The following is a 27,312-nucleotide window of genomic DNA, read 5'->3' as shown; positions in this document are numbered from 1 at the left end:
ATATCGACGTTTCGATGTATCGATATCGATATACACCTCGAGGAATCGGATCGTGCAGTAAAAGGTCGCGAACGGTCGAAATGTTTAGAGCGCATGCGTGAAGCCGTGGCGCATGCGCAGTCCAGGCTCTGAGGGACGGCTCGGTTGGGTGACAGTGAGGCTGCAGTAATACAGTAGCTGCTGTTGCTCCTCCTGCTGCTTCCTTCTGTTTTGCTCTTCGTGGACAACTTCTGCACTTCGGAATCACTCCGTGGACGCTGTATTTCGCGTTTCAGATGCACAATTAGCGGTAAGTAAGTCATTTAGTCGGGTTTATCTGCGTGGGGATTGGGATTAGTGGCCGCATGGATGTGTAGGAGCCTCTACTACATACACCGTGTTTGTTTGGGTCTCCGTACAAAGTTTGCGTGCTCTGTTTACAATACTGTTTTCACGACTTGTTCATTTATTTGTTTCCTGTATTAAAACCAGTATCAAAATGTTCATACTCAGGATAATCTCTAAACCGCCCTGAAGTAGAAGCAGAGATTCGTTATGATTTGGTTATTATCATTATAATTATTATCATCATCATCATCATCATCATCATCATCATCCCCTCCTTTAACTGTTATGCAAAACATCTGGAATGGAGATAAGAAGTAGTCGTTTCAATAACATTTAACCGCATAATACACTTTAGAACATCTGCTTTTTTCGTGATCGTTGCTACTGCTGAACCGTATGAAGGGTGGTACGATTTAGCGAATATCGCGATATGTATGAAAACACTATCACGGTTTTGTGATATTATCGTAATCATTCAAATTTGGACTATTTATTTTTGTCTATATATTTTTGTTATTTGTATGTGTATATATAATGATATATACATAAGAAATATGCAGATAAAATTGTGCGATTAAGTTGCGATGAACACACTTTTTTTCTAAATCTGTTCTAAATGAATACTTTTCAAGTTTTTACTACACTATACAAAATGGGCATGGACAAATATGGATGCAAATGTATGTTTATTATTAGTGAAAACAATAATTACGATGTTTTAAATTAAGCAAATCATCAGGACACCAAACTGAACTTTTGTTATGTTTTCCACACGGACGGTATTAATTGCCGGATGTGGCCGGATTTTGGTGCTTGTTTTGAGACTTGGTGCATCAGTAAGACATGTTTAATGATTAAAAATTATTTTTGGTGGATTTTTTTTATGTATTTTTTTTTTTAATATCCGAGTAAAGAAATGAGTTTTTGTTTTTTCATTCCTCGTTGCTGAGATGTTTCTACACCTTGATTCGAGTCCACCTTTGGAAAAGTTTATTGATTGGACATGATTTGGAATGACACACAGGGGGTTTTAATACTTTCCGAATACACTGTGTGTGTGTGTGTGTGTGTGTGTGTGTGTGTGTGTGTATATCAATATATATATATATATTACACAATATATCAGTAATATCAATATATCACCAAATTATTGTCAAATAAGATCAAACATATTTTGCAATTATATTAATTATACTAATATTACTGTAGTATATGTACGGCATGTAAATAATACGACATTTAAAAATGCTGGAAAAGTTGCTGACTGTGCAACTTGATGCTCGCGAGTTTTCACAATAGCACTTTGTTAAATTATAAAAGTTTAACGTGCCGATGTTTCGCCTTCATCCGCGACACCAGTGTGTTTTTCTTTTCATGTGCTCGTGCCGCACAAGCTCCACTTTGCACAAGGTTACAGTCTTCTTTGTTGCGTTTAGTATAAAATGCTCCCATGCCTGGGATGACTTGCGACGCACGCGTTTTCCTGCTGTTATGTTGCCTTAACCAGTAACTTGAGCAGCCCAACTAATTGATAACTGCATTCGTTGACGATTTTATCGATAGTTGTTGCAGCACTGCGGCAGTTGTTTTCAAACCTCGCATGGTTTGTTAGCTCCGCCCACATTTATTATTCTTTGATTTCTTTATTCCTTTCTTTTCTGTTCTCTCTTCTTTATCAGCAAATGAATCCTTATTAGTATTAGTTTATACAGAACAATTTGTCAACTCTTTAAAACTCATCAGGATTTGTTTATAAATAATTGATTGATTGATTTTTTTCCCCACTTCCTATTTTTAAACTGTCTGATGCAAAGCAAAAGTGACGAGTGCAGAGTATTTGCATATGAATCGCAGGCTGAACACACAAACCCCTCACACGAGTAAAAAAAAACGTTGTTTATATCAAAGTTTTTAAATCTATGATGCTTGTCCAACAAAAAGATAGAATTATGTTAATTACGTAAAATGTCTTACACCGTCGTATCGTTGCCATTTGCAAGTCTTACACACACACACACACACACACACACACACACACACACACACACACACACACACACACGTGGAATAAAGTCTCAAAGCAAAATGTAGTAGCGTCATTTTCACTCTTTTCCACCACAGTGCTATTGAATTCTTCATTCTGATTGGTCAGAAGGGGTTAATTGCTTTTCTGTGTAAGGGTTTTTTTTGTGGTGTCTTATATGGTGTTTGAGACACACGTGCACGTTCCTTTGTTTCCGTGCAGCAAACTCGTAAATGTAACTTTTTGAATAAAAATTTTCACTTTATTCCATTTGAAAAATAGCATGAAAAACAGCTTCACACACTTCACAGCACCCGGACAGTTCGTTTACTTTGCTGTAAAACTCGCTAAAGATGTTCTTCACTAGTTGGAGATTTCCTTCTTGTGATCCAGTTCATCCCAGAGCAGATTAATAGGATTTGGGTGTGGTGACTGGGCAGGACGTTCCATGACTAATAACACTCCAGTTAGCCAAAGTCCAGATGGAATTGCAGGGTGTTAAAGTATGAAATGGTTGCCATGTTGGTTCCTTTCACCCCGAATAAGTCTCCAACATTCCCTGCTCCAAAACATCCCCAATTAAAAAAATCCTTCTGTCCCATTTAAACTCAACAAAACTTTTTTCCAGTCATTCACTGTCCAATTCTAGTGTGTTATTGCCTTAGAATGCATAGAAAAGCAAGTATCTCAAAAACCATGAAAGGGAGAGGTAACATTTTTCGCAGGCACAATATGGCACATTATGTGCACATCAGGGTTGTAAAATAAAATTTTATATTTTATATATTATTGGACTATCAAACAGTAGATTTGCTCACCAACTGCCAGCATTGCAGTCATATTTTTTATAGATTTATTTAGTAAAAAATAAAAAGTCCTTAATATGAGATTCTACTTTAACAGCCAGTTTAAAATTAATAATAATAATCAAAAAATTATATTATTTAAACATAACATGATATAAATGTTATATCTGAAATCCAGACTGTGAAATATTTTCTCGATTTATGCATGTTTTAAAGGATATTAGTTGATATACAGGCATTTTTAAAAAAAATATTAGTCATTTTTCCCTTAAAAATATTTTTGGCTGTATTTTGAAGATTTTCACGTAGCTCACACCGAGACAAACTCGATCCATTTGGAGCAGTATAGGTTCTTGTGGTCTTCTGCTCCTCCTCCTCACACAGCCGGCTTCAGGAACTGTGAGACTGCGGTGGGAGAAAGTGACTCACTCAGGAAATAGATTTAATTTCAGACATCCCGTTTCTCATTCCAGAGCACAACTGCAGAATAAAAACTGTGTGTTTTTGTAGTAACAGGAACTGCGTTTTATGTCACGTAGAGCCATTGCATAGCAAATGCATGAGAAGAATCAACTGGATACAGAGTCAGATATTTGGATAAATAGACAGAGTGTAAAATGAAACAATTTCAAAGCAGCAAATGAATCAGAAGAATGATTCATTTTTTTTGAACGTGTTGCGTGCAGGTGCCGGTCACGCCCATGACCCAGCAGGAGCAGAATGAGTTCAGGGAGAGTTGGGAGGACGCGCAGGCATGGATGCAGGCCGTCCAGGAAAGACTCAAGATCAATGACAACACAGACGGACCCCGAGCGGCTCTGGAGGCCCGGCTGCGAGAGACGGAGGTGAGTTTTTAAACATGGACTCCTTATAATCTAAAAAGAAAATTGATTTTATCGATAGCTAGGTTGGATCGTTGTAATTTAATAAATTTTTACAAATAGATACTGCATAAAAACACAAACATAACAGTCGGGTAAAATAGTACCAAACTTTATTAAAAGCATTTAAATGTTAATATATAGATAAATAAATATAATATAGCTCTCTCCGTGCGGCACGCGGCGTCAGTGATTCGCCTCTAGAGGCGATCTTAATCTTATTCATTCCATCAAACGTAATAATTCAAGGCATTCGATTAAAGGCTCCGATTCTCAACTACACTCGTGGTTTTTGGCGCAGCACGACTTTCTATGACTCACCAAACTGCACTATACAGGAAGAACATATAGTTTAGGGAAGGATTATATAAGTTCCTGCACAGTGGGTAAGAAACACGGTCTCACAGAGCAGCAGTCAGACACCATTACCATCACAGCGGGTCGTAGGGAAGAAAAAAAAAAAACTGACTCAGGACCTGTCGAAGTCTAATCAATTTTTTAGGTTTATTCATCAGTTATACAAAAATAAAAAAAAATCCTGGGTTTTAACCCGGACTCGTATCGTGGCTTCACAATTCCCCTTTTTTTTTTTCTTTTTTTTCTTATAATAAAAAATGTGGTCTTCTGAATGCCTGATTCCCTGAGCTGTAATTTCATCAATCAATCTGTCTCTCAGACATACATTTTGGCAGCTTAAACTCATGCTGGAACTTTTGTTAGTTTCTTTAACTTTTTTTTCCAGGTTCAAGGATTTCAATAATATTTCAAAAAGATCAGTATTAATTTCGAGGATTCAGCTGTAGGTATCGGATCGTTCAGTAAAACACATAGCGAGTGCTGATAATGTTTTTCCGACTCTTAGTGATGCCTCACCGCACCTACACCAGTGCCTGTACGCTACTTGTGTCTGAATCTTCCACGATTATTATAAGCAAAAAACGGGACCAATTGTGTAATGGAATGAAAAAAAAGCACATGGTCAGGAGTATAAGCAGCGCAACAGATCAACCAATGGTTTTTTAACCTAACCAAGAAAAGGGGAGGAGACAAATATAACTTTTTTTTCAGATTATTATTTTAAAAAGCCAGGAAATTATTTTAGTTTTAGTTAGTTAGTTTTTTTTCTTCAGTCATTTAAACATAACATCATACACAAACAGATTTTTTATAGTACAGCAATGACTGAAGGGGTTTAGGCTGAAGTGAAACACTTATTAATGCCTAACCCTATTTACAAAACCATTTTAAATACCCAACATGAGGCAACAGTAATCAGAAAACAGCAAAGTGATAACAGATGTAAGAATATTACCAGCTATATATGAACAGCTCATACAGATCAAATAAAAATATTTTTCAAATATAATCCATTACTAATAACATTACACAAATCACCTTGTCTATTTACCTCTAAACATTACATTACCCTAATACTGCCATATATCATTACATAATACACCGGCCTTCTACTAGTTTTAATGATCTTTAAACTAAACTGAACAATATCATTCTAATGCAATATAACTACCAATCACATTTAATTTGAATTTTTTTTTGAACACCTTTATTGATATAGATTGTTTTATTTTGTCCTCCAGACTATTCCATAGATTGACTCCTCTAACTGAGAAACACCTCGCTTTAGTATTGGTCCTAACTTTATTTTTTTTATAGACCCCGATTCCTCTCAAATTATATCGAGTCTCTCTTAGCTTAAACCTCTCCTGAATATAGACTGGGAGCTTAAGATTGTGAACCTTATACACCATTACAGCTGTGCTTAGATCAACCAAATCCTGTAATTTTAATGCATTCATTTTAATAAACAATGGGTTAGTTGGGGCGTAATAATCAACTCTGTTAACAATTCTAATAGCCTTCTTCTGCAATATGAAGATAGGTTTGATAATAGATTTATAATTATTCCCCCATATTTCCACACAATAGTTTAAGTACGGAAGAATGAGCGAATTGTATAATAAATATAATGAATTTTGATTTATCAATGATTTTATTTTACACATTATACCAATAGTTTTAGATATTTTTGTCTTTAAATAATTTGTGTAATTTCCAATTGAGTTTATCATCAACATAGATACCCAAAAATTTTGTATTACACACTCTCTCAATTTCTATATGATTATTGGTTCCTCAATTTTTCGATTTCCAAAAATAATATATTTAGTTTTATTCAAATTCATTGATAGTTTGTTATAGTCAAACCAAGTTTTTAATTTGGTAAGCTCTTTTTCCACTATCTTCAAAAGAAAATCTAAATTTTGTCCAGAGCAATAGAGACTAGTATCATCGGCAAACAAGATACAATTTAACTTTGTTAATACCTTTGGAACATCATTTATGTACATTATAAACAGCTTTGGCCCCAGTATAGAGCCCTGTGGCACTCCATGCGTTATATTTGTTCTTTCAGAGTCAAAGTTGTTTATATGTACATATTGATCTCTGCCACTAAGATAATCTCTCAACCAATCATGGGCAATACCTCTTATACCATATCGTTCTACTTTAGCCAACAGGTAATTATGATCAATAGTATCAAATGCCTTGCTCAAATCAATAAAGACACCGACAGTGTACTCTCCATTGTCAAACGCTGTAGATATCTCCTCAACCAGTTCAATGACTGCAATTGAGGTTGCTCTATTTGCCCTGAAACCAAATTGATAATCTGAAATAATGTTAAATTTATTGAGATAATCATCAAGTCTTATAACATATAACTTTTCTAAAATTTTGGAAAATTGTGAAAGTAATGAGATTGGCCTGTAGTTTGTAAATTGATGTTTATCTCCACTTTTAAAAATGGGTACTATCTTGGCCGTTTTCATTTTAGACGGAAAGATGCCCGTATTTCAGGATTTTCAAGTTCTTCTGCTCCCCTCTGCTAGCCGTTGTTAACGCATGACTTCTCTGTGCAGTCAACAATATCGGCAGGAAAAAAAACGTCTTTCATTCTGCAATAAAGATACAAAAAAAAATAGCAATTAATCGGCAGTTCCCGTGTGTGCCGACACAGTGATGCGTGCGGATCACAGAACAACTGCTATCTGTGCACCTCTTATATATATATATATATATATATATATATATATTTAATTTTTTTAATATATATATTATTTTTGTAATCGATTATTCTGCCGATTAATCGATCAAATGCAAATGGAAATATGTAAATAAAAACATCATTTATAGAAATATAAAACCCAATTTAAAATGATTTGAAAAAAACAAAAAAAGTTAAACGCACTGTGCAGTGTTTTCTTTATGTTAAAATTTTTTTTAATTTTTGGGATAACTCATTTTCCTCGTATTTAAATTTATCAATTATGGTGTTAATCCTATAATCCTCACAATTCCGCCTGCTTGAAACCCCGACCTCTACAAGACTCGAACTTATTATACTTGACTTTCTCACGCTGTGATGTGAAAATAGGCCGCAGAAATAATCGCTCCTTTCATTCCCACCCGACCACGTGACCACCGCGTTGGCACCGAGTTGTTCTCCGCACCTTCGGGACTTGATTAGCAGATTACGGGGCTTTAGGCTTATCTTTTATTCCATATGGGAGATGCAGCGTTTGCTCTTTGCATGTTTTAATATGTATTAACTGAATATTAAAAGATCCATCCCCTGCATGCGGGTTTAATGAATGTGCTAATGCTTTGCCCCCAAGAAAATCCACGAGTCGGAGCAGGAGGGCCGTATGAAAGTGGACGTGGTCCTGGTGGCCGCAGACGCTCTGCTCAAGAACGGAGACGAGGAGCTGAAGAACCAGACTCACCTCAAACTTAAGGAGTTAAAGACCCTCTGGGAGGAGACGTCCACCTACATCATCCACTGCCACAGGTATGGACATTTGATGTAGGGTTAAAAAATAATCTCGAAAGATTAGACCAGGAACCCTGGAATGCTGCTTTTGGTATAAATGTGTGGGGTTTTTTTTGTTTTGTTTTTTTGTTTGTTTTTTTTATCATTATTATAATTATAATTACTTTTGGTGCCTAGATTTCTACAGCGCCATAATAATAATACCAGATTTTATAATGAATAATTATGTAATTATAATTTAAATCTGTCCTCTCCCACAGAGTGCACTTACTGTGTATAATTCAATCTAATCAGTTTCACTAAATAAGTAAATAAATAAATCTAATTAATTATACAGTTTTGATCACTTTTAAATTAATACTGTTTATTAAAAAAGTCCAAATAATTTGAACCTCGTATTCAAACTGATCCAAAGTGATATTAGAGTTATATTAGAGTTCGAACCATGTTTGGCTCTGTGTGTGTGTGTGTGTGTGTGTGTGTGTGTGTGTGTGTGTGTGTGTGTGTGTGTGTGTGTGTGTGTGTGTGTGTGTGTGTGTGTGTGTGTGTGTCTAAAGATATGATCTACTTAACTGGTTTTAAACACACACACACACACACACACACACACACACACACACACACACACACACACACACACACACACACACACACACACACACACAACATAGAGCTAAGGACTAAAGTTGGTCCCAGCCATATAAAGTGCAAACGGTGCATGACAAAAGACATTGCAAACAGACAATACACAACAGTGCAGGACAAATGCAAAAAATAGCGCCAACCAGTGTGCATTTAAATAAAAAAATTATATATATCATACAAGTCTACTGTAACCATACACAAGAGTGTACTTGTAAACATATGCACAAAATGTTGCGCAAAACAGCAACAGCAATTCCACTTCGAGGGCCAATTTACAGTTATAATAACCTCCACTCTTCAGGGAAGATGTTCCACTAGATATTTGTGGAGATTTGTGCTCAGCCACAAGGGTGTTAGTAAAGCCAGGCACTGATGTAGGTGAGGGTCAGGAGACCTGGGGTGTGGTCAGCACTCCCATTCATCAAGGTGTTTATGGTTTATAGTTTTGTAGCAGGAGATCCTCCACTCCAACCCACATCTTCATGGAGCTGGGTTTCTCATGCTGGAACAGGTTCGGGTCTCCTAGATCAATTGAAAGTTGTGCCTCCAACTTTGGAGGAAGAACCACATAAAGCGGGTTGAAGCCCTGGTGTCCCAGTACTTTACATCTAATCTACATCATGTGGAGTTGAACCTTGAACCTGCTCGTGGTTCGAATATATCATTACAAGTTGTCTATGATCTCCACTGAGATGCAGTACGGGTCAAATAAGCTTTCCATTGCTTTTCAGCCGTATCGAGTGGGTGTGGCTGCACTGGAACGAGTACCTGAAGGCTTACGAGGAGTTCAACATGTGGCTGGTGAAGGTGCAGCGTGTGGTGGAGCCTCAGCTAGAGCTGCAGCTGGGTCTGCGGGAAAAGCTGTGGCAGCTGGAGCATCACCGCGTCATCTGCAGCGACTTGAAGGCCAAGGAACAGCTGCTGGAGCGCCTGCTGGATGAGGCGTCCACCCTGTACAACCGCACCCAGGACCCCAGCGTGGACGAGGGCGCTCAGAACGCACTGCAAGAGGCGTACAATGACATCCGCACCAGGGCAGAGGTAATACGTGAGCGTGACGTTCAAGGAACGTGATAGATAGTGGGATGAAATACAAATAAAGGAGTCTCCAGTGTAGTTTTTAATTTTTTTTGAACTGTACTCTGTGATTTCAGGACAGAGGGATTTTTTTTTCCTGGTGCGAATGACAAGCGTAGTTTATTTTTTTTGTCTTATCCTCTTCAGAGAAAAAACTAAAAGAATGATAGTGTCCACCGCCTGAGGTGTGTTTATGAAATAAACTGTAGAGTACTTTCTGCTTTCTATTCACTTTTGAAACTCCTGGAATGCTAGAAAAAGTCTGGTCCTGTCCTTCAACTGTGCCTTTTTTTTTTTTTTTTTTTGCGTGTCTGAACAGGTTTTTCTAGCACATCGCCGCTTTCATGCTTGCTTTCGTTAAGAAAAAAAATGTTGTTGTGCGTATTATATACTTTGTGTGACATTCTTCATGGTTTAGTGCATAAAAACATAAAAACCTTTTTGTAAACAAACATCTGAATGCGTCTGATTGTTTCTTCTGATCCGCAGGAGAGGCTTGCGCTGGTGGAGAAGGTGGCAGAGGAGCACCAGCGGCACCAAAACGGCGTTCGCGACTTCCAAAAGTGGTTGGTGTCGAAAACAGAAGAAGTGACTCTCTTCCAGGAGGTAGAGGACGTCTCGGAGGAGCGTGTGCAAGCCCTGAAGGTACTCTATAACCCACTTATGCGGGGAAAACGGCGACGGTTTGCATTGATGTTCCCAAGGAGATTTATTTATTTATTAATTCTCAAAGGGAAATGAGTCACGCTGGCTGAGAATAGCGCTCATTCATTACTTTTGGGTTCTCGTCACTATAGTAACACACGAATTATAAAAAAGGGATTAAATACATGTAAATACATGAAAATTCCGCACGTTTTAATTCCCATTCTGATCTCACGCTCTTTTCCAGCGCCTGGATACCAGCGTGGTCCTTAAAGAAGAGTCGCTGCTGAACATCGAAGACCAGGTCGAGGCTGTGAAAGCTAACACGTCGCCCGCCGGAGCCGAGCTAATCAGGGAGGAGGTGGAACATCTGCGACTGGCATGGCAGCAGCTGCGGCAGACACTGATGGACATCCACGCCGATCTGAAGAGCTCTATGGACGCCCAGAGAGAGTACCAGGGCCGGCGCGAAGAACTGGAGGAGGGCATCAAGAAGCTTCGAGTGCTCGTGCACGAAATGAGCCTGCGCCTGGAGAATAGGGATGGAGAGAGGACCGAGGAGAACATGGTGGCTCAGTGGAAGAGCTTTACAGTGAGTTTTAAACCGTCATGACCACAAGACAACATGCTGTTTAGTAGAACATAGTCTGCATACTTGTGTGGCAGTGATTCTGGAGTAGCAAAAAACACCTCGGGTAAATTCCTGACCAGGGAGTGACTGATAATCATACCTCATTCAGCGGAATTTCACTAGAGGTGTTAGTTGAATGGTAAAGCAGGTTCCAGAGGATGTTCACTATTTACATTTCTTCTTTCACTCTCCTTTACTGGGGCTCATGTGCACAGAAGCCACGCCTTCTTTAGGGCCGCTAATGGGCACAAAGGACATGTCTCTGTCCGTGGTACTGATGGGCACAGAAACCATGCCTTCTTCAGTTATAGCCAGAGGCTATAACTGTCACACTGATTTATACTGATGGGCATTTGAGCCACGCCTTTTTTTTCCACTGCTACAGATAGTCACAGAGCTTCTTTCACAGATAGCTTTTTTCTTTCATTAGTCCAAATACAATTTTGTTGTATTAATAAAAAATCAAAAAAGTCCAAAAATCGTTCCGATCAATTGGTCGACCTCTATTTCACGTGGTCACAGTTCTGAGATGAAAACAGTTTGAGAGTTCTTGCTTAGTTTTGTGTCCGTCTCATGCGGCAGGACGCGAGGACCGTCCTCTCGGCCGAAGAGCCTCGGGTCGAGCTCCTTAAAGTCCAGCTGAAGGAGCTCTACCGCTTCCCACACGATTCCCGGGAAGTTGCCGATGAAGTCCTGACGGTGCTAAAAGAGTATCGGAGGTGAGTCATAGCCGACACGATACAACACACGATTTCCTGCCAGTGCACACGAAAGGAGAGCCATACACGATTCCCAAACAGAGCAGACGATACACAAGCTGTTTACACATCATGTGGTTTTACAAAGTGCTCACATGGTTCACAGGCCATCATTCATCGGTGGAACGCAGCCAAAAGAATTAGGTGCAGGTGTGTACACACCTGGGAGCAGCGTTTACACTTGAATGTGTCTTTTACACACACACACACACACACACACACACACACACACACACACACACACACACACACACACAGACAAGAAATACTGTACGGCAAAGAAAATCACTCTTCAAAAGGCTTCAATTCTCAGCTAGTTCTGTTTATAATGGTCTTTAATTTCCCAATTTGCCCACATGCCAGCCCATACAAACAATTTGCCCCCATACCCGCCTGCGTTTTATGTCCCTTGGTGTGTGTTTCAGTGTAAAAGGACGTACGTGCCGACTGTGCTCGGAAAGCGAAACGGCCCTAAAGCAGCTCCTTCAGGATCCCCTGCATGCCTTCAGTCATTGGAGTCAGCAGGCGTCTCAGGTGCTCGACAACTCGGCTGAAGTCACAGACTTCGCCCACGTCGCTTTGCTCGTGCAGAATATCGAGGTAAATAAGCGCAAGATCTGTTTTGATGCTCGTCACACATCTAAAGCTTTCAATGCTGCAAATCCTTGGAATTCGATTCGACTTCGGGTCTCAAAATCTCAAAATGAAATGAATAAAGGGATATTTACGCATCATATCCATCCGATTATTATTTGCATCGTGTAGTAATGAAAACATTTATATAGTTTATACAGTCCCCAAACTTCAGCCTGCAAGTAACAAATTATACTGTAATTGAGGAGTATTTTTAGTGTACTACTTTTTCAAGTAGTTATTTAAAAACTAATTTTACTTAAGGATGTTTTGTTTGAAGTATTGTACTTCACTTAATTTTATCCCTTACTGAGTGAAAAAAAAAAAATAAAAATAATGCAAGGGTAAAAAATCGCAGCCCGGAAACTACTGCACCCATTGACTGATTTCTGGAATTATCGTCAAAAATAAATATGGATCGTTTTCCCAGCTTCCGGTTTACTATCGTGACGGGAGTTTTTACACGTGAGACTGCTCGCTGCACGGAGAGCGCTACATTATATTTATTATTTATAATGTTTTTAATATTTAATAATATTTATGAGTTAATATATTAATTTCTAGTTTATTTTTATAATTCAGTTTTTTTTTTTTTTTTTTTTTATAAAGTTTACCACTATTTTACATAGAGTTTTATGTTTGTATTTTTATCCAGTATATATTTTAAATATATAAATATCAGATGATTAATCATTTTTTGCAAGAACGATCCGACCTAGCCACTGGTATCGGTAAAATTCACTATCGCTCGACCACTAGTTATTAACGTAGCGTAACTATTCATTAGATTCACCCACCAACAATATGCTGAGTAAGTAAATGTGTTGATTTCAATAGCAATGAATATGCAAAAATGTCATTATGATAGTCATAATGCTCGTTTAATAGGTGATATATCTCTTATAAAGTGCTGCTCATTTGTCTGTATGTGGCGGAACAACATTATAAACTAATCTTGCATTAGGAGGCAGAATAAATACATTTCATATTATAAAATCTCCACATTAACACAAGCAGTCATCTAGGACCGTTATTTTCCATTACAGGCGTCTCATTAAAGGAAGGAAAAAATTGTGACCTCACAGAAAAGAGTTTGGGGACCCCTGTTATATAGCTTTATATCTTTTTTTATTATTAATTTGTATTTGATTTTGTATATTCCTTTATTGTGCGTCTGCTGCCCCCTAGTGGATGCACTTTATATTCTGCACCTGAGTGAAGTTTGGAAGCTGTTCGTTCTGTAATTTATTCTCCTTATCAAACGTATTTGATTTATAAATTTTTTTTATCGTATTTTCTTTTTTGTTGGTGCGGATGGAATTAACCTTTGCTTCCTGTCTACTTGAACTTTAACCCGTTCGTCTGTCTAGCTCTCTCGCTGCCTTTTCTGTTCATCTGCAGTATATACTAAGCGGTCAATAGGTTGAAAAGTTCAAACATGATGCGTGCACTTGGAGTTTGAGTGCTCGTTTTTTGTTTTCTTCCCCTCCTTCCCATCGCTTTGTAGAAGCTGCTGAAAGACAGCGTGCAGCTGCAGGAGAGACTCAGCTTGCTGCAGGTGAAAGCCGACCTGCTGAGCGCCGTGTTTGGTGAGGAGAAAGCCCGGGCCCTGCTGGAGGAGCTCAGTGCAGACATGAGGAAGCGAGAACAGCTTCACAGCCAACTTCTGCAAAGGAGACTTCGACTGCAGGTGCGTCAATCCAGCTGTGTTTCCTCGGAGCAAAATCCATACACGTCAGACGAGTCACGAAGGAATGGCAACATAGCGGAGTAAATGTGTGTGTGGTGGGGGTGGGGGGGGGGGGTGGCTAAAATATCAAAAAATTATATTTTATAATATAAAAAATATAAAAAGAATAATTGGAATGAATGCAAAACACTTTATTATACTGATTAAATTGAGTAATCGATTCATTTGGCACAAATTAAATCGCTTAAATAAAATTAAACAAATGGAAAAAATTCAATAGTTTTTTTTTAGACCCCGTTTGGGTAATACAGGTGTGTATATAAGTGTGTGTGGGTTTAATATTTCATTTTCCAAAAATATGATCTACTTAACTGTTCTACTTATTTCAGCGCACTTTTTTTTTTTTTTTTACGAATGTCTTCATTCCTTCCATCCTTCATTCATTCATTCATTTCCGCGATATTTGCAAAATTGTCCGGAATTTCTCCTTTTAAGAGACTCGAAGCTGGACATGAAACGTATAAGAATCCGTATTGTGGGCTTTCGTAAAAACGGAAGTGGTGGGAGTTCCGCACGTTTTCAATGCACTACAAATCGTGTTTGGCTACGGAGAGAGTAGCCACAGTAAAGATTTTCATTTGAGGATACACAGGATTAGAAATGAGTTTATTAGAGGGACAGCGCATGCAGGACGTTTTGACGAGATGAAAGAGGTGTGATTTTGACGTGTGCAGAGGAGGGACATGGGGGATATCTGTAGAAGAGTACAAGGAGGAAAAGAGGAAGACCAAGGAGGAGGTTGATGGATGTGGTGGAGGGGGGGGGGGGGGTATGGAGAAGGATGATCCGCTGTGGCGACCCCTAATGGAAGAAGCCGGAAGGAGAAGAAGAAGAAGAAGAAAAAGCGAGTAGCCACTGTGACGCTCCGCTAACTGTAGTTCCTAGAACCACACGTAAAAAGTATTGCTACTATAAATGTTTATTATTAATTAGCACTTCATGTTTTAAAATAGATTTTTTTTTATTATTATTATTCCCCTCTCAGGAATTAATATCAACCACCAAGAACTTTGGCGATGCTCACGACTCTATTCACCAGAAGCTCCTGTCTATAAAGGAAAGATTTCACACAGCAGACGGACTCCAACCTGATATCCTGGCTAAGAAAAGTCAGGCTGACCAACTGAAGGTGAGCCCCAGGTTCAGGTTCCATCTACAGAACCAAATCTTATTCCATTCAGATCTATGGAGCTGCAACAGGCAGGGTTCCTACGCATTTTGGAAAATAAAAACTACAACTATGGAGATTGATTTGAGCGATTTACAGGTCCGGATTAGTATTGGTGTGTGTGTGTGTGTGTGTGTGTGTGTGTGTGTGTGTTTGTGTGAGATTCTGACTCTGGCATACATCAGAGATTGTAACTTAACGCATGTAATAGCTGGAATTTCAAACTATTATTTCAGATGTTAAATATTGGTCTTTTAAATCTTCAAAGTCTGCGTATTTGAGTCTAGAAAAGTCTGGATTTTTGAAAGGACCATATAACGACCATATAAGGACTTTATATCGGCAGATCCTTAAGAAAGATCTAGAAGACTGTGAGGCTCACATCACCGCCCTGGAGACGCTCGTCTCGTCCAGCCCTGCTAACAGGTCCAAGTTCGAGCGTCTTTCCTCAGACTGGAAGCTGCTCTATAAATCCGTTCGGGTAAGTAGGAATGATATTTTCTTTTTTTTTTTTTTTTTTTCTTTTTTTTTTTTTTTTTTTTTAAGTGTTTCCTTGAACTCTTTCCGCTTCAGACTTCCAGGCTGTAAGTAATTCTGTGAGGGTTGCGTATACCTTACCTCCTGCTGTGCTTTGATGATGATGATGATGATGGTGGTGATGGTGAAACCCACGATCAAGCTGTGCTTATTTTTGGCCTGAGGAGTTTGGCTCAGTGAATGAGATGTTTACTTATTGAACAAAGCGACTGTGAAAGCAGCCGTTTCTACGTTCTCAGAGCGAAACCCGCAAAAGGCTCGACGTGTTCACAGTCTGGAGCGAAATCTAAGATTAATTAAAGCCCCAAGGACGTCTTGATTTGATCTTGTGGAGAATCCTGTTTTTGTTGGTACAGACTGCAGTACAAAGTATCATTAATTGGTGTCTTTCTTTTACTTCACCAGAACTACTACATTCATTCCACATTTGGAACAGAGACGTGTTTTAAAAAAGTCATTGTTTACTCATATCTGTATTTGATCGTAGAGGTTTGCTTTCAGTCAAAAATTTGTTGTCATTACGAGAGCGGCCTCTAGAGGCGAATTTCTGAAGTGCGTTTGATTTTACACAAGGGACTGCGTGCTGCACGAAGAGCGCTATATTATATTTATTATTTATAATCTGTTTATTATATAATAAAGTTTATTAATGAATATATTCATATTTATTTCATTTAGAAAATTTTTTAAGATTCATTGCTATTTCTTTCTTTTGTTTTATGTTCAGTACTATTTTACTTCGAGTGTTGTTTTTTTTTTTTTTTTTTTTAACATTGCCTGATTATTTGTTAGATTCACACACCAATTATGTGTATGTAAGCGAATGTTTTGATAACAATAGCGATGAATATGAATAAATGATATTATGATAGTAATAATGCTCTTTGAAGAAGAATTAGAGAAGGGAAAAAATTACGTGGCCCTCACAGAAAACTGTTTGGGGACCCCTGATTTAACTGGCCCCGATAATATTTGACCACTAGGCGGTGCCGGGCATTTTTTCAGATATTAGACATTTCAAGAATACGCATTTTGGTTCCTCGATTCATTTTCCTTATATTATATAACCAGAGTGTCAGAAATGCTGACATGCCTACAAGTTGCATTCATTACACACACAATCCCTGACTAGATTTTGTAATTGGAAGGACTTGTGCGTCTGTCTTTATCAGGTGAAGGCGAACGAAAGCGAGAAGAGCATTTCGGAGCATGAGAGTTTCCATGACACTCTCCTGAACATGGAGAAATGGCTGATGGTCATGCGTCAGAAACTTGAGTCGTTCCGAGGAGCGAACGGAGAGTGGAGCGTGGAAAACCGGCGTCACGAAGCAGAGGTAACGTTCGAATCACATCTTCGAGGCCCAAACCTGCTTCCAGCACGACGATACCCCTATGCTTTATATGAGGTGGAGTAGAAGATCTGTTGCTATAGAGCTCTGACCTCAACCCTATTGAACTCCTTTAATATAAATATGCCTATAAATATAAAAAAACCCTATTATTTTCCAAGTTCGGATGCGCATTGTTATCTTAAAGAAGAAATTCAATTAATAGAATCCCATCACGCTCAGGCCACTTCTGTTGTGTCTCTCTTGCTCCTGTAGAGGGCGCTGGGCGAGTTTCCCGAAAAGGAGCTGCAGCTGCACAGGGCCGAGGCGCAGGGACATGGCGTTCTGCAGAAAACCTCAGAGGAGGGCGGAGTTCACATTCAGCGTGACCTCCGGCGCCTGCGGGAGTCCTGGATGGCTCTTCATGCGCTCAGTCTGAACCTGTACAGGTGAGGCCCTGTATGGGATTGTGGGTAAATTACATTGACTCTTAAACATGACTTTGATTCTTATGATGGCATTTTAGCGCTACGTTAAAATAAAAATAAAAATCTAAGATGACCAGATTAAAGTCAGAAATATTTTGAGGGGAAAAAGTCAAACATACGGGAATAAAGTCGTAGGATTATGAGAATCGAATCAAAATATTTTAAGAGTAAAGTCAAAATTTACGAGAAGTCGCAGCAGTACAAGAATAAAGTCTTTTTGCCACAACACGTCGTCCCCCAGCTGACTGCAATGATTGCGAAGATTTTATTTTCGAAATATTTCGACTTTATAATTTCGACTTTGATCTTGTAATATTCCAATTTTATTTTCGCAATTTCGACTTTGTTCTCTTAAAATTTCGATTTTATTCTCGTAATTTCAACTTTATTCTCATAATATTTCGACTTTATTCTATTATTCTATTTTAATAAGTATAACATGAATATATCGTGCGCCGTTCTTCCTTTCAGACTCCTGAACGGACACGGTGCCTCAGGCGACGCGTCCGATTTGCTGGAGGGAAGTGGCGGATCCACAATCCAACTCAGACCTGAAGATCGCTCAGGATTCGAGGTCGACCTTCAGATTTCTGAGGGCTCGCAGACGGATGGAGGATCGGGCAGAGCGAAGGCTTTCGGGAAATCGGTCCCCAGACAGGACGACGCGTCTCAAACGGAGGACGGCGAGTTCAGCCGCCCGGGTGGAATCCAGGGTGTCTGGAGACGGGAAACGAGAGGCCATTCGGGATTGGTTGATGAAGTGGACTCGGTTGCAGTGGGACGTGGATTTCAGAATATTGGAGAGCAGAAAGGTAGAGGACACGCCCACGGGGCGGGAGGTGGACCCGGGAATCGAGGGAGAACGAGGGAATGGGTTGAAGAGCACTCATCCGGAGGAGAAATGGTCAAAGTGCTGAACGAAGGCCACTATGCAGGCGATTCATCAAATGCAGACGTTCGACCGAAACAGGTGTCTGCGTTTACGCACGTTTCAGTGGCTTCGGCTCACGGTTTCACAGACCCCAAACAGGTCAGGGATCCCCTTGTAATGGTTCGGACTTGTATCACTAACAGCGTTCGGGTTTTTCAGCGGTGTGTGTGTCTGTGTGTGTGTCTGTGTGTGTGTGTGTCTGTGTGTGTGTGTGTCTGTGTGTCTGTGTGTCTGTGTGTCTGTGTGTCTGTGTGTGTGTGTGTGTGTGTGTGTGTGTGTGTGTCGCAGGTAAGAGAGCGCAGATCCGACTGGAAATCTCGGAGAGAGGAGTTCGACGCCTGGCTGGGCAGAGAAAACGAGAGACTCGCGAGGATCATGAACCAAAGCGCTCTGAGCACCAAAGAACTGAAGATAAGACGGAACGCACTCAAGGTTGCGAACCGCCTTCTTCTCTCTCTCTCTCTCTCTCTCTCTCTCTCTCTCTCTCTCTCTCTCTCTCTCTCTCTCTCTTCTCCTGAATAAACTTTTATGTTTACTCTGAATCCTGGGTTTGTTTGATGCCAGGCTTTAGTGGTCCGCATGGCATGTGAAGTTGCTCAGCGGGGGGGGGAGCGGTTAGGAAACGGAGAGCGTTATATGGCGCGACCTTTAAGAGCTCCATCTGGCGTTCCAGAAAAGAAGAAGGAAAACCAAATCTTAAAAAAAACTACAAAACAATTTCAGACGTTTTAATTGAATTCAACTTCATCTGAATTATAAGTCGTAGAGGAAAAAGGGGCGGAGTTTTTCAGCATATTTCCAGACACCAAATTCTGTTTTTAAATCACTTATTTCGGTTAAAAGAGTGACAGTTATTTAAAAGAAATGATAAGGAAGTGTATTATGATGTATTTGTGTGTGTGTGTTTGCCTGTAGGACCTGCGTGCTGGCGTGGCGTGGGGTCAAGCTCAGTTCCAGCAGCTGCTCAGCTCCTGGCAGGCTGAAGCAGGACCTGAGGATATGGACCTGGAGGAGCTGCGTTACAGATGGATGCTTTATAAATCCAAACTGAAGGATGCCGAAAGCGTCAAAGCGCCGATCGCACTCCAGGTACTGGGAGGAGGGAGGGTTTTTTTTTTTTTTTTTAAAGCACGTTTTTATATTAGGAGGTATTATAGGCACATTTAAGCAAAAGCTTATCAACGCTGTGATCAGCCACAGGGAGGCGCCCTTGACACTGATCATTTGCTTTTACCCTTTTTTTCCAGGGTGAGAGAATCCAGCAGGAGGAGCTCGTCCGGTCTGGAAAGGTATTTTTTTTTTGTACTTCTCAATCCATAGAGACAGTATATAGACAAAAGTATCGGGACACCTGACTTTTCTGGCCGCATAGATCCCTGATGATGAAGTGAAGCAGGCTTAAGGACGGTTCACACATTTCACCGACGAGTCTTTCTAAGGCGAATTCTTCCAGGCATTAGTTGGGATAAGTGGATAAACGCCCCTGCTGTTTTGTGTGTACAAAAATGCAATGTATTTAAGTATTGCAGAAGCCAATGCCAAAATCGCTGTACTCAATTATAGTTATTTATAAGTGCCATAAATTCAAACAGCGAAAGCTTTCAGTGATTCTCTCAGCCATTCCACGTCACCGGGGCATTCACTTTAAAACCTTTGAACCAGACTCTATAGGAAACCAGTTGTTTTTGGGTGAGAATATACAGTAACCTCGCATTTTAATTCGTTAAAAAAAACAATCTCGACATTTCACAAACAAATTCTACTGTACTTTTAATACATTTAAATTGTTGCTAAAGTAATAAAACACTGAAAGGAATTACATGTACATTGTTAAAAGTTTGCGATCATTTGGCTCTGGTTTTTGAGAGACACATGCAAATTTTTTTCATGGCCAATTTAACAGTATTTATAAACAACAAATATGATTGCACAGATTTTTATTGCAAAAATCCTCAATTAGGAAAACAGCTTTTTATACTCTTAGCATCCGAAAAGTTTCTCCGAGCGTTCAGCTGAAATACTACCCAAAACCCGCCAAAGGTGTTCTTCAGTAGTTGGAGATTTCTTGTGATCCAGTTCATCCCAGAGCAGTTCAATAGGATTTAGGTGCAGCGACTGGGCAGGTCATGCCACGATAGATATCACTCCAGACGTCTGTTTACCCTCTAAATAACGCTTACAGAGCTCGGTATTGAACGGCATGTAAATAAGAAAAAAATTTTTGTTAATTATTAAGAACAAAAACACTATAAAGTGAAAATGGCGGAAAGTGAAGGTATACTCGCCGCAATGTTTAGAAGCCGGAAAGCACACAAACATCAGACGAAAAATGGCGCAGGTTGAAGCGGCTTACGATTGGCTCATGCGCAGTACAGGGACGTGAGCGTTTCGGTGTAGACGAGCGATTTTCGGGGAACCAGCAAATTGATCCGGATTACTGTAGATGTAGCCTCAATTATAAACGCAGGAGATCCAAAAACGTGACAAAAATGTCTAGATTAGTAACATGAGACAGAAAATCGAGACCAGACGCCAAAAACAACGAATTCCTGGATAAGTCTTAAACCAATATCACGTTCTGTTTCCAATACAAAAGAACAAACTTCCAGATTCCAGTACTTGTGAAAACTTTCTTATACTCATCACCGACTGGATTCTCTTAAGATCTTTTGCCTTCTTTCCCGTTCTGCCTCGACACGTTTCCTCCATTCAAGTTGCATTTTACGGATTAAAAAAAAACAAGTTCGGGTTTGGTTTTGTTGTTCAAACGAAGTGCTTTGACTTCTCCTATCCGCGGAGATCGAAACGCGACGCCGCTCGGCTTATGAGCTTCGATCAACAAGTACAAATTTAATTTCCAGGCTCCGTGGGACGCTGCGAGTTTCTGAAACCTGAGTGACGTCTCTCTCTGCAGGCGTTTTTTGGCTCGTTTCTGAGAATTCTTAGGATTTGCACCTTGTTTCACACCTCGGTCTCCCTCTGTCTTTCCATCTGCTCGGTCTCTCTGAGGACCTGGAGGAGAAGCAGGGCCACTGATCAGTGCTTTAGAAGTAAAAGACTGCATTAAATGCAATTTGAGGGCAGTATGTGAGAGCATCTGTTCTCTTATAAAAGTTCTAGGGTTCTAACCCAATGTAACACCTGTGCATAGAGCTTTTTCTCCAAAAAATAAAACAATTTTAAACTGCTGGGCCCTTGAGCAAGGCCCTTAACCCTCAACTGCTCTGTTGTAAGTCACTCTGGATAAACGCATCTGCCAAATGCTGTACATGTAAATGGACTCCTTAAATTGCTAGGAGATTTTTTTTTTTTTTTATCAAAATCTGGCAACCTCTGACAAGAGGTTTTAACTTTAACTCTGCACAGAGTTAAAGTTAAAACCTCTTGTCAGAGGTTGCCAGATTTTGATAAAAAAAAAAATAATAATTTTGTGTATATATAAAAAATAATCGATAAGGAAAAGACACGATAGTCACCAGGACAATCATGCACATGATTGTCCTGGTGACTATCGTGTCTTTTCCTTATCGATTATTTTTTATATATACACAAAATAACCTATAATACAGATGCCAGTGCTAACACTACCACCACCGTGCTTCACTCAAGACAATGTATGATGTAGTCATTATTTATTCTATAATAGTTAAAGGCGGGATTTTTGATTTTATTTTGACCAATCGAGATGTGCTTTTACTTGCTGGAGAACGTTTGTTGTTGCTAAAAATGTTGTTGTGTTCCTGTTTAATAGTCATCGTGAAAGGCAGCGAGGGGGGATTATGATGTGGGCTTGTTTTTCAGGAGTTGGGCTTCGGCCCCTTGGTTCCAGTGAAAGAACTCTTAATGCTTCAGTGTACCAAGACATTTTTGGACAAATTCATGCTCCCAACTTTGTGGGAACGACCCGTTCCTGTTCCTACATGACTGCACACCAGTGCACAAAGCAACGTATATAAAGACATGGATGAGTGAGTTTGGTGAGGAAGAACTCGACTGGCCGGATAAAACACCTTCGGGATAAATTAAGACTGTGATCCAGGCCTTCTTGTCCAAAACATCAATGTATGACCTGACAAATGCGCTACTGGACAAATCGCCACAAATTTAAATGAACACACTCCTAAACCTTGTGGAAATCCTTTCCAGATGAGTTGATGCTGTTCTAGCTGCAAAGGGCCAACATCATATTAAACATGGATACTTTCGGCAATATTGTTTGTGTGTGTATAATTTTATTATTGATTGAATTTCTCGTTTTTTGAGCTCATTCGCAGTATAACAGCCTCACCGTATCCATTGGCTGTGTTTTGTGTCAGTCGCAATCAGAGGCTGTAATTACAGCGAACTCGCCGATTAGAAGCCGACTAGACCCGAGGAGGAAAAGATTTTCTCTTCTCATCTTCCCACTCTCCCACTCCCACTCACAAGGCGCACTGGCTTTATATCTGAAATCTCCCACACGCTGAGCACGCCTGTGATCTTCTGCATAGATGGTACATGGGAGGGCGGGGGCGATCCGAGGCTGCGCTTTGCTCTCTGTTAACAGGTGTGGGTGGTTCTGCTTCTTGCATCATTCCGAAGCAGTACAGGATTTCTAAGCGCTGTCTTCATGCTCTATTTGAATGTGTGCATTTATTTACTGAAGGCTTATGAGTCACAGAAAAACATAAACATGGTGTTTATGAGAACAAGCAGATCCTGATTTCTATAGGTAACGAGACTACATGAACAGAATTAGAATTTTTCCAGCCGTATATTTGATTCTTCTCCAAACCGTTGAAGACAGACGGCTGTATGTGACATCTTTGGATGCTGTAGCATTCCGTTTTCCTTCCGCTTGAACTACAAGAACTAAACCAGTGCACAAAGCCAGCTCCATGAAGATATGATTTACATGGGCTGCAGTGGAAGATCTCCTGTTATAGGGCTCTGATTTTAACCCTACTAAGCGAATTGGACACCCTAAGCCTCCTCATCTCACCTACATCAGTATCCGATTTTATTAACACCCTTGTGGAACAACATCTCAGAAGTGTGGAGCCTGTTATAACTGGGAATGGGGACTAAATGTGGAATAAGATGTTCAAAAAATAACATACTAATCTTGGTAAGGTGTCCACAAACTTTTGCTCAGATAGTGTATGTTGATTGATGTGTCATGAATGTGGGCAAAATTGTTTGGTCTTATTATTTCAGAGGACTTATGTGTGTGTGTGTTTTCGGCAGGAGAGCTGCTGCGGGTTCCTGTACCGCGTGTGTCGCGTGGCTCTCCCTCTGCAGCTGCTGCTCCTTGCACTGCTGCTCTTCGCCTTCCTCCTGCCCCTGATGGACGAGGGCACGAGCTGCTCGCTGTCCAACAACTTCGCCCGCTCCTTCAACATCATGCTGCGCTACCATGGCCCACCACCCACCTAAACACGCACATTTACACACAGCTCTACATACACACACAAAGGCAATGTTATGCACACATATACACAAAGCCATACATGGAGGTACGAACATAAGTATTTACATGTTCACGTATATTCACACACACACACACACACACACACTCAAACATACGCAAGCATAGCTACACATGCGCACAAACCTAACTGTAAACACGTACACACACAGCTACTTATACATGCATATGCATAGCTATAAATACACACACACACACACACACACTGCTATACATGTACACACGCATATACATACCTGTACACACATATACACAGCGATGCATGAAAAAATAATAATTTATGGCTATGGAAACATTCAAATGGCTGCATTCAAACAGACGTACAGTTATTCATGCATGTACACACACACACACACACACACACACACACACACACACACAGCTATAAATACAAAACCAAATATCATGACTATGGAAACATTTGAATGGCTACACACACAGACATACAGTTATGCATGCATGTATACGAACACACACACACACAATGAAAATTTCTCTTTGTAGGGGAAACATCCTTCAGCATCAATCCCAGTCCATATTAACACACACACACATTTACACACCTACACAGATTTATGCACTCTGATCCACATTAAAATGTGAGCTGTTACATCATCAAGCTCCGTCCAGCTAAACACACACCCACACAACACCAACACACACACCCACACACACTCCAGCACAATGAAGATAATTTCAGACACCGAAACATCAATACGTATATTTATTATTATTATTATTAATATTATTATATGAAGGTGTCATATCCCCATTGCGGGAGAAAAAAAACAGAATCAGAAAACAAGACGCACTGCATGAATCTGAGATCAGTTACTGTAGCATCATATTTCACACTCTGCTGGGCCCAGCAGAACTCTCTGTGTGTGTGTGTGTGTGTGTGTGTGTGTGTGTGTGTGTGTGTGTGTGTGTGTGTGTGTGTGTGTGTGTGTGTGTGTGTTTGTGTGAGTGGGAGGCTGGCTTTGACGTTGGGAACCTGTTTCTCACGATTCGAGCTGTTGCACGGTCTTATTATAATACATGAAAAAGCGATTGCATGGATGGTTCTGTTCTACTGCGCCGTAGAAAAACCCGAGTGTGTGTTTGCAATATTCTGTTCATCATTACTGTATTAATGTCCCTCCGTGGCTCATTAGGTACGGGTAATGTGGTAGCTCAGTGGAAGAGATGTTGGACTTGTGATTGGAAGATTGTAGGTCTAAATCCCACCGCACCATAATGATGCCATTGTTGGGCCCTTGAGCAAGGCCCTTAACTTTTGTTTGCTCCTTTATATAATTAAGACACTATATGGATAATTGTATTGGGACACCTGACTTTACTTAAACTACAAAACCCAAACCTGTTCCACCATGACAATGCTCCTGTCCACAAAACCTGCTCCATGAAGATATAGTTTATATTGGTTGCTATGGAAGATCTGGAGTGACCTGCTATTGACCTCTGATCTCCCAGGGGTCCTCACCTCAACAACACCATCAGTTCCTGACTTTACTAACACCCTTGTTGCTGAATGACCAGAAATCACCGCAAATTTAGTGGAACATCTTCCTAGAAGAGTGTGGAGCTTCTTCTAACAGTACCTGGTGACTCAATGTGGAATGGGAGGATTAAACAACACATAACAATCTAATGCGCAGGTGTCCACAAACTTTTGTCCGTATAGTATATATACTGTATGCTAATTTCCATTTAACGCTACAATTTTTGCTTCGTATGCCCTTGTAAATATTTTATAAAAAAAAAATGAAATCAGTAGCAGAAGAACCAAAGATCGACCTTTTACTATGCATTATTTTACAAAAGAAAACACACTGCTTGATCAAACACAACGTCAGGCCCCGATATCAAAGTTTGTCACGCCTGCTAATTTCTTGTCGCTAAGAAGTTGTACTTTTTGTGTTTGATGCCTGTGGTGTAATTTGAATAGAGGTCTTGCTCTCGACAGTCAGTACATCAAAATCAGCGCAATTAATAGCATGCGCATGTACGACTCGTACAGAAAATTCATGTGGTATGTTGGGACATAAAAATTATATCGAAATCTGAGGTAAAAATTCGCCCCCTTGTGTTAAATGAACATCATGTACTCCGAACGTGTTCATTCGCAACTTAAGTAGCATCCAAAGAGAAAACAATACGTAACCAAAAATCTAGCTAGCTAGCTAAAAACGTTATCTAACTCGCAGTTCTGACGCTTTTATTTAGCGATAGTATCTAGCTTGCTTGCTGACGTATGAGGTAATGTAGCTAGCACACACTACCACTATTTTAGCAACTTAATAACAAGCTAGGGCAAATTATTATTTTTATTTTTTTATGTTTTGAATTATTTTGTTGTTTACTTTGTTCTGGCACACAAGAATGAAGGTAGTGTGATATCATGACCGTTATGTGTAACTGTGTGTTATTAACCACTACGAAGACATATCGAGGTCACCGTTTGCGTGAAAATCTGATATTTTTGTAAATGTATTTGTTTGACTGAGGTATTTGAAGTTCTGAAAGGTCCAGGCGACGGAGTGAAAAAAAACCCAGGATGACAAGAATTTCCTCGTGTATTTTTTTGTATTTTTATTTATTGTTTTTTTTTTGTTTTGTTATTTTTTTGTTTTTTTTGGCCACAGCAACCAAATGTAGTTACCCCATTCGAGTCCCATTGTAGTGGTCCATTGTTTCGAGCAGCTTATTTTTTTTTTTTTGTCGATCATCAGAACTGTTCTGTACGACTTGGATTACATGCTTTTATACTGCATCGAACGACGTAAAGGGGGCGTGGCCTGAAAGCCTGCTGACGTGTGCACGTCTGTGTTTGTATGTGTGTGAGCGTGTTTTTCAAGGAGATTTGCAGGAAGCTCAGGTGGTTTTTTTTTTTTATTTAAAAGCAGTGTTAAAAACAATCTGTCTTGCCTCAGAAAAACAGCGACGTTTTATTTATCTTTTAGACTGTGTTATGCAAAAAAAAACAAAAAAAAACTTCGTCTTGAAGAATCTGTAAAGTCACCTGGAACTTTTCTGAAGTCCCCCCCCCCCTTTTTTTTTTATTTATAATTTTTTTTAATTAATTTTTTTTTTTTTTTGCAACATTTTACACGGACATTTATACAACTGCTGCTGTTTGACGTACACATTGTTTGCTCAGCTAAAGATTTGCTATAGAATTAATTTCTATAGAATTAATTTCTACGGTTAAATCATCAGTTCGTCAAGCAGATTGTCAGAACAAAAAAAAAAAGTAATCAAGCGTTTCTACCATTTCAAAATTAAGGATACAAACGAGAAACTGGTATCAGTCGTGTGGCAGTTCTATTAATGCACCAAAAAAACACTACAAATAAAAACAAAA

At 39.7% G+C, this 27,312-nt stretch overlaps 1 protein-coding gene across 3 annotated transcripts; it reads left to right on the top strand.

The window, feature by feature from the left end:
- Window positions 1-112: 112 nt before the first annotated feature.
- On the top strand, window positions 113-27,312 carry syne3 (spectrin repeat containing, nuclear envelope family member 3). Of its 3 annotated transcripts, XM_083549645.1 has the most exons (20): window positions 119-289; window positions 3,843-4,001; window positions 7,736-7,908; window positions 9,267-9,576; window positions 10,102-10,257; window positions 10,505-10,849; window positions 11,471-11,607; window positions 12,072-12,246; window positions 13,787-13,969; window positions 15,015-15,158; window positions 15,544-15,678; window positions 16,907-17,068; window positions 17,339-17,511; window positions 18,022-18,580; window positions 18,770-18,913; window positions 19,397-19,570; window positions 19,729-19,770; window positions 23,708-24,268; window positions 24,390-24,844; window positions 24,916-27,201. In XM_083549645.1, exons 2-18 carry the CDS (start codon window positions 3,858-3,860, stop codon window positions 23,894-23,896), a joined length of 3,345 nt encoding a protein of 1,114 aa, XP_083405771.1. In that variant the 5' UTR covers window positions 119-289; window positions 3,843-3,857; the 3' UTR covers window positions 23,897-24,268; window positions 24,390-24,844; window positions 24,916-27,201. The 3 variants fall into 3 exon arrangements, with proteins under 3 accessions (XP_083405770.1, XP_083405771.1, XP_083405772.1); XM_083549644.1 differs by having other exon boundaries at window positions 113-289; window positions 23,708-24,844; window positions 24,916-27,312; XM_083549646.1 differs by lacking the exons at window positions 23,708-24,268; window positions 24,390-24,844; window positions 24,916-27,201 and adding an exon at window positions 22,283-22,468.

Source organism: Silurus aristotelis, assembly GCF_946808225.1.
Source record: "Silurus aristotelis genome assembly, chromosome: 9".
Classification (NCBI taxonomy): Eukaryota; Metazoa; Chordata; class Actinopteri; order Siluriformes; family Siluridae; genus Silurus; species Silurus aristotelis.
The sequence above is the reverse complement of the archived record's forward strand: the minus strand, read 5'-3'. Positions and strand labels throughout refer to the sequence as shown.

Bases quoted from the DNA above. Each gene is read 5' to 3' on its own strand.
- syne3 (XM_083549644.1), top strand. From the start codon at position 3,858: ATGACCCAGCAGGAGCAGAATGAGTTCAGGGAGAGTTGGGAGGACGCG. The intron at 9,577-10,101 runs GTAATACGTGAG...TCTGATCCGCAG, and splicing joins ACATCCGCACCAGGGCAGAG to GAGAGGCTTGCGCTGGTGGA. The intron at 19,771-23,707 runs GTATTTTTTTTT...TGTTTTCGGCAG, and splicing joins AGCTCGTCCGGTCTGGAAAG to GAGAGCTGCTGCGGGTTCCT.